The sequence below is a fragment of the Echiichthys vipera genome (genome assembly GCF_963691815.1).
Source record: "Echiichthys vipera genome assembly, chromosome: 19".
Taxonomy (NCBI): Eukaryota; Metazoa; Chordata; class Actinopteri; order Perciformes; family Trachinidae; genus Echiichthys; species Echiichthys vipera.
In genome coordinates, this window is record NC_139844.1 from 8,819,163 (window position 1) to 8,831,340 (window position 12,178).

General features: G+C 39.5%; 1 protein-coding gene across 1 annotated transcript; it reads right to left on the reverse strand.

Annotated features, from left to right (window-relative positions):
* Positions 1–3,737: 3,737 nt before the first annotated feature.
* vgll2a (vestigial-like family member 2a) lies at positions 3,738–11,822 on the reverse strand. The gene is made up of 4 exons (XM_083934020.1): positions 11,682–11,822; positions 9,744–9,990; positions 7,224–7,721; positions 3,738–5,069 (listed from the first exon to the last, which is right to left on the reverse strand). Exons 1-4 carry the CDS (start codon positions 11,757–11,759, stop codon positions 5,026–5,028), a joined length of 867 nt encoding a protein of 288 aa, XP_083790146.1. The 5' UTR covers positions 11,760–11,822; the 3' UTR covers positions 3,738–5,025.
* Positions 11,823–12,178: the final 356 nt, after the last annotated feature.

Here is a 12,178-nt window from a genome sequence, read left to right on the forward strand (position 1 = left end):
AGAAAGGAGAATTGGCCGTCCTTAAGCACAAACTGATACAAAAGGCACCATAGATGTGAAGTTGAATGGGACTTCGGATACCAAAGGCTCATAAGAGTGTCTTCCACTTGAGAATAACCACTGTTCTGCCTTGAACTATTTTATCAATGCCTCTTCTTACTGGACCGACAGAAGCTCTCACTGCAACGTTCACACACACTAGAGTATTTATTAGACACCACTTTGTCAATTTAAAAACTACTGGTGAATATTTCACATAAATGAAAATGAGCCGCCCTGGATGTTGCCATACAGGCAGTGCCTGACCTCTCTTAACTCCCAAAGAGGTGGAGCATGGATGGAGCTGAGGTGGGCTGAATGATGCCTACAGTCTATGCTTGTTTCTTGTGATGACACCCACCTTTCACTCAAAGCAACCACACCATAATTATGCAAAACTTTAAGCCTTAATATAATTTAAAAGAGTGAAATGTATAAAGATCTTTTGGTTTTGTCCAATTTATACACATTGCATCATTCCATGTATCACTTGGCAGCAGCTTTTTCCATTAGTGTGCTGAAGTACATTGATTTGCCAGGTATCAGTTTGGTTACTCATTCTGTAAGTGGTTGCTTAATAGAATTTATCACTACCATAACACACATTTCTGTATTCACTGGTACAAAATGTAGTATTTCAGGATATTTCACAACACATTAAAGTAAGGATAGCAGGTAAATTATATAAAACTATACATACTTTGTGTAATTGTGTGATTTTTTTTTTTCAAAAGTGAGGATGTTGGTTCCCCTTTTACATTTGTAATTCATGTATCAGGTAGGGATCCACAATTTCTCCGACAAAAATAAATGTCAAAGCAGACCTTGGAGTTCAATTGAAAAAGAAGCAGCTGGGACACTACATCAGTCGGCAAAGAGTTCCTGGTGAAGAACTATGCCTCGAGGCACTTGAAGCACAACCAGTACTTAGCAGTCGTCATTGGAAAGATCTTAAGGACCAAAGCCTACAATTCCATCTCATCTAGAAAATGGAAACTGCTGTACTTCAGCAGCTGGGTAGGTATTGTGTTATAAAAACTGTTTAAGGAAGTCCTTGGTCCAGCTCTTAGTAGTTTGCTGTAATATTAGTCTCACATTTCAGGGCGGAGATAGCAGAAGGGACCTGACATCTTGGCACGTGACCTTTTACCTGCTATGAACATCTGGTAAACTATCGTTATATTAACCAAAAGTGTTGGTTAAGCTGCAAGTGTACGCTGTAAACTTGAGGTATATTAATGCTTTGGTTCTTGTTGTCAAAGCAGCTGGATCGCCATAATCTTGTCTGTTTTAAACTGGCAGTTAACTGAACAAAATCATTACATTAGATTGTACAGGTATACCTAATAAAGTAGCCACTGGGTGTATTTGTTATTAGAATGGCAGTTGGATCAACTTTGCATTATGATGTCCTAAACACGATTCTAAGTAGTTGACAATTACAGAAATCCAAGGTCTTTTTCACTTCCCAATCAACACCTGATTAATTAGCTTGATTACTTTTTATTATGATGCACTAGTTTTAAGGCTGTGTGGCTCAGACTGTTAAGAGTTGGCAGCCCAGGTACCCTCAACAAAAAGTTAATGGGCTCAAAATATGCTCTGTGGTAAACAAAAGTGTATGATTCTTACATGTTTTTGTTTAGCAAGATTATCTTCAAAGCCACTTTTAACTTTTGAAGCGTTACGTTAGGCTATGAACAAACTATGTCACCCACTAGCATCCAACTGATCTTACTTGAACAGCGTGGTGATGTTTTTTGTCAAAAAAAAACATTGATTTTGAGATGAGCCGGAGGTGCAAATAACTCACTTCTGAGTTTTAGGACTAATTCCTACTGCACTCTATGTACACTTAACACCACATTTTCTTATTTGTTAAACAAAATCAGTCGAGCTAAAAGTTGCCTGAAAATACATGCTTAGGATGTTATCAGTTTAGTTTTATGCTACAATAATAAAGATATTCTGGCATTACTTCATGTGTTTGAAGCAGAATACAGGGAGATCTTAAATTCATTTTAAATAAATGGTGTTCATAGGGTTGACTAGTTAGATTCTTAATGGATTGGATGCTTTTATTCAGGTTTTTAAAAATAAAATAAAAAAGTAATTGTGTAAATGTTTATGCTCCATGATATGCTATCCAGGTAGAAATTGTGACAAGTTCGTTGTATTTTTACCCGTCAACTGTATGACCAATAAACCAACAACATTTCCCCCACACAGCTTTTTTTTTTGCAATGTCTGGACCTTTTGAGTTTTGCTTTTGTGAACACAAACCTGACCAGTTGGAAAATGGACACAATGTATCATCCTCTCATTGGTTCGATTCAGGAACCGGACCTTTAAGTGTGATTTTTCCCTCAGAGAGAAACCTAAAAAAAAGAACAATCAAGGCTGCCTAGCAACAGGGGCCGGTCCCCACAATTATAGCTTTAAAATAAATATTTTTAATTTGTTATGTACCATTCTAGCTCCAGTGTAAGTGGTAGCTCTCACAAAGAACTCAGAGACTGTAGTCCACACTAAGTACTAAATATGTACGTGTGTGTGTGTGTGTTTGAGTGTGTGTGTGTGTGTGTTTTAGTGTGTGTGTGTTTTAGTGTGTGTGTGTGTGTGTGTGTGTGTACGTGTGTGTGTGTGTGTGTGTGTGTGTGTGTATGTGTGTGTGTGTTCCCTGAGTTGAAGAGCAGTTGTCGTTGACAGCTGCATGGGAGCAGGGAGAGAAAGAGTCAAGTGGCTTCAAATAGCCGTCGTTCTCCTCATTCAACAGTAGAACCCCTCCCTTTTTTCTCTCTCTCAGCAGCCATTGGTGTGAAGTTTACATTTATTTCGTTGTCACACTCATTCTTTTTAAATATGTGCTTTCAACATAAAATAACGTTTCATAAATGTACAGATGAAAGATACTATCAAAGTCCAGTCTGCAGTTACGTGTAGAGATGTATTGATGTTTGCTCCAGTTAGCATTATTCTCAATGAAAATATCCATCCCTGTTGTATCTGCGGTGGATCAGCTGGACCCTTCTGGATTAAAGGGTCTTTTATCCCTATTTAGCCCATCAAACAGTTTAACATTGAATAGAAGTTGATGACACTCAGCATGGACATGGACATGGAAATAGTAATTTGTTTTTCAAATGTGCATTTTTTTTTTAATTTATTCCAACCTCATATAAAATGTTTAAAATGTTTCAACATCTGACACCGTGTCCTAATAGCATGTGAGTGTCCAACTGTCGGGTTGCTTTAATGCTCTCGGTCCACATTAATATGTTAAATAAGCACAGAATGTGTGAGGTAATAAAGGGTAAATTTCCTGTGCACCAGCGGAGGTCTCCTGTGGATAAATCCTCATTTCAACTTTATGAATCAGCTGTTCTTCGTCCATTGGTGTGCTTTCAGCACGCAAGAGAGAAATAAATAGAAGTGAAGCGTCCAACAAAAGTTCTGCTGAAAACAGGCCAGTTAGGAAATTGCAATAGAAGACAACGTAATCAAACGGATTTTAATGCTGATGCTAGCTTGAGTTTCCTGCTGTTGGGACATGGTGTGAGATTATCTATACCTCTCTTTTCTGTGACATCTTTGACTCGGCAATAGCACAGTTTTGCAGTAAGCATGTATACGTTTTTGATTCAATTGATTGATTCATTTTTTAGTGTATTTACTGTAAAAAAGGAAAATGGGGGGAAATTCCTAAAGTCCAACATGACATTTTTACGTGTACGAGTTTTGTACGACCAACAGTGCAAAACCTAAACATATTCAATTATATAAAACAGTCATATAAAACAGACAAAAGCAGCAAACCCTCCCATTTGAGAGGCTTTGAGCAGCAAATGTTTTGGTGCCTGATGAATGATGATAGATCACTTACATTATTACCAACAAATTGTCTTGTTATTTGACTAACAAATCACCAAATCTAAACTTACATCCCAGTCTCTGTAACATCCTGCTGAGATAAGTGTGTCCCAATTCCATACTACATATACAGTAACCAATATCCAAAGGCTCTCCTTTATATACAAATGAATACATCAGAAATCACTATACTCAAATGTGCTAACGGGAAGAGAAGAAATACGTGTTCCAATGGATGTCAGTCAAGCTGCGACTTTGCCACTGCAGATTAACCTTCACAAAAAAAAGCACAAAGACTTAATGATTATTTTCTGTTTTCTAATAACTTCCTGGAGCCCTTGCTCATAACAGTTTACATCAACTGAAACTTGTAAATGTATCCGTTAGTACACAATTTTGTTTGCATACTGACTTTTTTGAATACACTTTATCCTGATTTAATATGCTCAAAACCTGCTTGCACACAGTGTGGAATTGGGACACGGCTCAAGTTGTTTGCAGCTGTGCGTGAAATCATTACCTAAATATCTTTTTTTTTTCTCAGTCAAAACTGTTTAATTTAACTTTTACAGTGCCATAAAATACTGAGTGTTTTTTTCATTCAACACGGCCTTCCCTCCAGCCACAACACTCCCAGTGTCTGTTGTCCAGTTGTCCCAGTGAGGCAAGTCCTGCCAAGTCCTTCAAGCGCTTGTCTTTGGAGTTGGACAACACATGTACACACGTCTGTCCCCAGACTTTTTCCAGTTTAGGAATGTTGTCCCTGCCTGTTACAGAAGCACAAAGAGTCTTGTCTTTGTCCACATCCGTCAAGATCAGATTCTCTCTCCTCCATGAGTCCACTTTTGTTTCTATGCTCGTTTTGTATCCACACTGTCGGCATTCAGTTCAACTCAGCAGGGCTGCGCTGCTGCTGCACAGTCCTCCGTAACACCGAGCTGCAAGTAGACCAGAAGCAGTTACAGCACAAAACTGCCGTCTGACTGAGTTTCAGTTTCTCTATCAGTCATCCCATAACAGCAGCAGAGCAATAGAGTAGAGCAGGAGTGAAGGAAAGAGGCTACAGCTGGAGCAGAAGTTAAGCAAGGGGGTGGGGGGTGGGGGTCTCAGCAGTCTCTAAAACCAATACAAATCCTTGCTCTTATCCTGTGCCTGCAGACCTGAGAGAGGGGGAAAGAAAGGAAGAAAGGGAAGTGGAAGAAAAGAAAAGCAAGAAAAGAGAGATTAGAAAAAAAGCGCAAACGTCTTGTTGATAAAAGCAGGAGGAATTGCCTGAGGCAGAGAGGGGATGAATGCAAGACAGCAACAGAAAAGGAAGTTGACAGCTGGTGTTAACGTGCTGATTGACAGTCAGTTTGTTGGTTCCAACCACTTGTTGTAAGTTGATCTGAGACGGGGGGGGGGGTCTTCATTTAAACCTGGGTCTCATAGTTTCCTTTGTTAGGCAGTCAAACTGTCTTTAATGCTGCTTTCATTTAAACACTTCAACAATCATAATTAGTTCTCTGTATGGTTGTGCATTTAACAGTCGGGTGTTGGCCCAAACTAGCAGCACATTTTCAGTGTGTCAGTATGGAAGGGTATAACCACTGACGACAGATGTCAGCTTGACTTAGATGTCACTATTTTGCGAAGCTTTTTGGCTGTTTTCAGTGGTGGATTTCACATCTGTTGAAGTTGAAATGGCTGCACACTAGGCTCCAATCGTTTTAATGTTTCAACCACACTTCTTTTCATTCTCCTGAGAACGTATACACATGGGGTGTTCTGTCAAATCATTGGAGCTATGATCTTGATGCGATGATGCGATTGCATAGACTGGCACCCAGTTTTTGGTGTGCATTCCCTTCCCCGGTACAAGTGAACCGCTGCCTGTAAACACACAGGATCGATTTTTGTCCAGTTCCAATGCCTGGCACTTTTGAGATATTCTCCATGTTGTAATTTACCAACATCACTTTTCATAATTGGCCAATCCCAATCAGAAATGGATAAACATCGGAGTGAGAAACTTTGGATAAATTCCAAATTTGTCCTGTTAATCTAGACTTTAGACTAACTCAAAAAACGGAGCAACTGATCATTAATATCCTTATAATTAAATTAATGTTCAACTGATTGACATTCTCAAAAAATCATCAAGACTTTTCTCCATTTTTTGATTCAATGTTCATTATGGAAGCGTGCCACATTCTTCAGGAATTCAAGGTAACTCTCAGTGAGCAATTGATATAAAAAAAAAAAATGTTAAGTATTCCTTTAAGTCAAATGTGATCCCCTTATAAAAAGTGTTCATGTACAAGTATACAAGCACATGTGCTGAGCTAAACCTGTCTCCTAGAAATTAGGTTTATATGCAAGTAATAAAAAAACAGCAACTACATTTTAAGAAAAACAATGGCCGGATTATGTTTTCCAAATTAATGTTTCTGGCTTTCATTTGTTTTCCTCCAAAATATCCATCCTGGAGGTGATATTAGGCGCGAGGCAGGGTATACCCTGGACAGGACACCCGTGTAACGCAGGGCACATAGAGACGAACAACCATTCACACTCACATTCACACCTACAGGCAATTTAGAGTCATCAATTAACCTTAACACACAATGTCTTTGGACTGTGGGAGGAAGTCGGAGATCCTGGGGAGAACTCACGCAGACATGGAGAGAACATGCAACGCAGCCCACACAGAAGGGCCCCAGCTGGGATTCAAACCAGGAAGCCTCTTGCTGTGAGGCGACAGTGTGAACCACCACACCATCGTGCGGTCCCCAAGACCATATCTGGATGTGGTGTCTAGAGTCCTACACTTTGTACGTACGGCATCCACTATGAAAAACTTACTATGAAAAGTAATAATGTTTGTAATTTGTAAGACAGTGTTTGCAGAGTTGAGCTAATAGCACATCAGGCAAAGAGTGATTTGTATAATTTGTCCTATATGTCACAAAAAAATAATCATATAAGCTCATAAAATAAACAACATTTTGTGAGAAACAAACTTACTATTCAAACTTTCGGGTTTCCGATTTTTCATTAGAATAAGCTGTAGGGATAAGATGGCTCTGAATTCCCCATTAAATAACAAAAAAAGCTTCAAGACAGTCATGAAGGAAAACCATAAGAATAAACTTAAGTATGTCTGTGGTGTTTGATTAGACCAGAAACTCTTGGCGCTACTTTAAGCCAAGAGTGATGATTTTGTACATCTGTTACACATCTGTCTGCCCTGGAAGAAGTCCCTCCACCGTTGATTGAGAGGGATGGGAGATCTTTGATTTCGGGTCACGCTTGTCTCGAAAAATTGACAATACCTGTGTCCATGTTGAGTCCAATCTCTGCTCCAGCTCCAGTGAAGGCGCCGCTCCAGGCCGAACCCGCCCCCGACTCCCCCTTCCCTCCCAGGTCACAGGGCGAGGCGCTGGGTCCTGGTACCGAGCTGCCCGATGTCAGGCGGTGATGAGGCCTAACTGATGGCACCAGCAGAGAGCTGTACCGCGGGTCGAACGCTGTGCCGTACATCTCGTGAACCCCCGGACGTGAGTACGCTGAGCCCTGACTGCCTATAGCGCCCCCTAGTGAGTATGGATGGTGGTGATGATGGTGGTGGTGATGGGATGGGTGCCAGGAGTCGGGGCTGGGCTGGTGAAGGTGGCTGTGCAGGGAGGCGGAGGAGTATGGGTCCCCATGGAAGGGGAGCTCTGTGTGGGGAGCTGATAGAGCGCTGCCCAGCGCAGAGGAGACTGACGGCTGGTAGGAGCTGTTCCAGAAGGACGGAGGGAAACTTCTCTGGCTCATCGGGAATGATCCATCTAGAAAGACAGACATCCATACAGGTACATTTTAAAGGACGCTTCAGAGATAGCTCGACAAGAAAATCTTATCACAGGACAACTTGTTGTTGTTTTTCCCAAAGCTTGTGTCCATAGCGCCTCTTTTAAAATCTATTTAAATGTCTTTTGCATCCCTTATTTGCTGAGGTAATTGCTTAATTTGATAATTTGACTGAATTAATTTAGAAACTCCTTTGATAATAGTTTCAAAAATGCCAAATATTCACAGCTTTAGTATCTGCTAATGTTCTCTGTTATATATCATTGTAAATTGATTATCTTCGTATATTTTGACTGTTGGTGGAAAAAACATTTCAAAAGCTATTTCAAGATGTGGAAAATTGTGATGGTGATTTTTCACAATTGTATAGACAAAACAATGAATCTCCTAACTGAGAAAAAAGTTTTAAGGTTAATGGATAATGAAACTATTAACTATTGATAATAACCATTAGTTGTAGCCATATAAATAATTAACACAACTTTGAGATATTTAAGGAGTGGGCACGCTGTAGACATATCCCCAGGCAAAGTTATATTAATACTCAGCTGGCTTGAGAAAGGGTCTTTTTTAATCTCCATCTTCTGTACTTCCACTGAGAACCCTGTAAACCAGTGCAAAAAGTGTGTGTTTTTTTTTTTTTAATTCTGGACGGATACAGGAGAGGACAGGACGGGAGATGAATGTTGGCTGTTCACGAAAGGACACTGTAATATTTCGTTTTTGATTCCCTGATAGATATGAATCACCTCTATTAGGTTTTATAATTCATTTATAATCATGAAAACAGCTATGGAATACTTAGATAGCTATTTATTTCAACATCCTGTTCAAGATCAATAATGAAAAGTGAACGTAATGCGCAAAGTCTAGATGTAACTATAACTGACACTTAAAGGAATATTTTTTTTTTTTTTAAGCGAAGGAATTCCTAGGAAATACTTTTAACCGGTTCAAATAATGATCTACAGTATTGAAGTACCGTTTACATGGAACCAAAAGCATTCAGCACTCACAGATGAGATGAGATAAAATATTCCTTTATTAGTCCCACAAAGGGGAAATTTCCTTTTGAGAAATAAATGTAATCAAAAAATACTTTCCATATCTGTGATCCAACCCCAGTGAAGGTATTCCTATTGTGACATCAATTTCTCTACTTTCAATTTAAAGACTCTCCCGTACAGTGACACAAAGACCATAATAAACCGCTATACAAGCCACTATAATAAACAAAAGCTGAGGCTCACAAAATGTTGTTATGATATCCACATATTTAGAGATATATCCATCTAACACTATGGGAAGGTATGCATGTTGTAGAAGTGATCATTATTGTCGCCGTTGTCCTCGGGGGACCCTTTAAATTCCATCGATTAGATTCATGCGAATTCAAATGCAGTTTTATACAAAAGTACTCTGAGTTTTAATATGCCAAAATATTCTGAAAACCATTTATTTTAAGGTCAAGTTAAAAGACACTGAAGAGGAGAGCAAAATTGGAAATCGTAAGCCTCAGATCATGCGTGCAGTGGCCATCAAAAACCAGCAGCATCAGTGCCACTCTGCAGCAACAAATTAAGATATTGTAGTTCAGATCTGAAGCTCTCGACTTAAGTGAGTACAGAAAAAACATTGCAGGTTATTTGCAATTGAAAGAGTTTCTCTTTTATTGCTGCATGAAAATATTTCATCTAATGTTACCTGGTGGAAATCTGCTGTATGAGAGATCAAGACAAAACGACTGAATGCAGGGGAATGAGCTTTTAACAGCCTCTGTCCCACAATATCAAAATCAGGAAACAAATCATTCAAATTAACAACAGCAGGAACCAAAGTGACATTTAAAGCACAAACACGACCAGTAAAGCAGTTTCCAGTAAAGCATGAAAGCTTTCACTGGTGAGATTTAGTGTCCAGATGATGGTCAAAATGGTGTTTCAGGGGCTTTTTACCACACTGACAGTCACATACAAAGACAAACGCACACACACACACACCTCTTATGGCCTTGTGGCTGCTCGATGCAGGGTACGCAGTCGTGTGGCTGAGGGCTCGGCTGAAGTGTTCGTCCACCACAGCGCTGATGTCGCCTTGGAAGTAAGTGAAGAGGACGCAGCGGGAGCTCAGGTACTCGGCTCCCGGGGGCAGCTCCTTATCTTCCTCTTTGATGGCCGGGGGGCCCGGGGGGATGAGCCGATTGCCGCTGTCCTGGGGGTCTTGCATTTTGGTATACAAGGCCAGTTTCTTAAGAAGGAGGCATGAGAACTGTGTGATTATCTCGTGTGCTGTTGGCCCATTATAATTTTACCTAAATGCATAGATCTTTCAGTGGGAATTCAGATACTAAAAGAAAATATAAATAAAATATGCGACATTTGACCTCTACACCTCATAAAATGTGCTGGGTTTTTTTCAGCACACAACAGGTGCATAGGAGGAAATCCCCCTAAACTCTATTTCCGTACAAACTGACATAAATGATGATAAACTGTTAACCGAAGGGTGTGGCTTTTAATGAGTTTAAATCCAATTGTTCGCCTGTCTTTTAATTTACCCATGTATCACTATATGATTATATAGATCTACTATATCATGTAGAGAGCTATGGTTGTTTTAACGAAGTGTATTATAACTTTGCATATCATTACTGCTACACACGAAGACTGAACAACTGTGTATACTCTTACTTTCATTTTTTACTTCAAATAAAAAGATAAATAGAAGGAAAAAATTCATGGTATGGTGCAAAAACTATATGAAATTACTTTTAGTTAGAGCTAAAACATGCATGGGAAGTTTTAATATATTATTATATGACAAACTATACAAAGCAATTGATAATTTGAATAAAAACATATGTATCATAACTATGGTGTGTAGCATGGGGGTAAAGTGGCTGATCCAGAGTCTGTTTAGGTGACACACAAAGTGAGTTTTGGCACTATGTGAAATATTCCTGGATGTTGAGAGGTTTTAAGAGAGTGAAAAAGACCATTAACAGGTCTGAAAAGTCGCCCCCCCCCCCCCCCCCCCCCACACACACACACACACACACACATACAAACACACACACACAAAATGCTGCAATGTTGAGCGTGAGGACATGGCATGAGAAAGTAAAATTAATACTGTAGATTCACAACATCTTATTGGCAATTAATGCGACAATTGTGCTGTAAAAATGTATCAGCAGGTAAAACAAGATGACAGAATTGATTTTAATCCTAATGTATTAGCTTTGCATCAAAATATTAGGAAGGAAACTAAACTTTTGGAAGAATACGTTGTTATTAATTTCATTTTTGGACTAGTTATGACCACAAACCAAAAATCAAACAAAATCCTTTATGTAAAAGTATTCTGAAACTCTTTAAAACTCGTGAGAATGATTCATGAAACGCTCAGTTTCGACTTTAATGGAGCTTATCTGCAATTGCTATTAAAACAATGTAACAATAAATACATCTTATTTTATTTTTCGACATAAAGAGAAGGAACAATCAACGTGCTCATGGCCGTGTGGTGAAGAAGATTTAGAAATTAGATATTTAAATCCATATAAATGCAGACAAAGTGAACTGGTGAGCCAAAAGAAAGTTTTACGCATGGATCCTCTGCAGAGAGCGCACGGTTCATATAGTCCGTGCCTTGCGTTGTATTGAGTTTAACGTGCTGGTTAACAGTATATTTTTAGAGATACAGAGGATATTCAGAGGCGTTAAGGTCTGTAGAAATAGAATAATTAAGTTTTCTAATGATTTGGCTGTATGGGCAATTGTTGCGGTTTAATGTATTTGCCTATAATTAAGTTTTAATTGGCGGATTTAATGGTAAAGTTTTATGTGCATTCAAACAGATATAAAGTCAACAATGCAGAAATAAATACTGTAGAAGCACTTTAAAACCCCGTTTTTTAAAGAATATGTGACCCATACCTGGTGGTGATAGGGGCTGTAGGAGCTGAAATAAGGCTGAGGACCAAAAACTTGGTACATCACATCCAGGCAGCTCATGGCGAAGAAATCACGGAGAAGAACCAAGCTTCATTTAGAGAGCAGAGGTCTGATCAGACGGACAGGAAACACGGTAATCCCAGTGGGGGTGGTGGAGGACGCGGTGGACAGTGAAGAGGCTCTCTGCTGCGCTGCTCTGCGCTCTTTACGCACTGGACTGCGGCTGGGCGCACTGGGGGGAACCCGACCTCCCTGCACACACCCACCCTGACGCCTCCCTCCTGCCAGTCAGAGGCCAGAGCTCCACCTCTGCCTTAATGAGCTTTTAATTACGGGAAATCATAACACCTATAAAGCTGTTAACTCGAACATCAAGAAGAAGCAGAAGTAACTTAAACGTTTTCAGTCTTGCAACGCATTTTATGATATTGCTAATTTTACATCAATATTGCTGCATTTATATTTATGTATGTTTAATT

What these genes read in the sequence shown, in the direction of transcription:
- vgll2a (XM_083934020.1), bottom strand. Translation starts at nt 11,759, where the DNA reads ATGAGCTGCCTGGATGTGATGTACCAAGTTTTTGGTCCTCAGCCTTAT. An exon ending in CAGCCACAAGGCCATAAGAG is followed by an intron (nt 7,722 to 9,743) that starts GTGTGTGTGTGT and finishes CTGTCTTTCTAG; the next exon opens with ATGGATCATTCCCGATGAGC. An exon ending in TGGACTCAACATGGACACAG is followed by an intron (nt 5,070 to 7,223) that starts GTATTGTCAATT and finishes CCCCTCTCTCAG; the next exon opens with GTCTGCAGGCACAGGATAAG.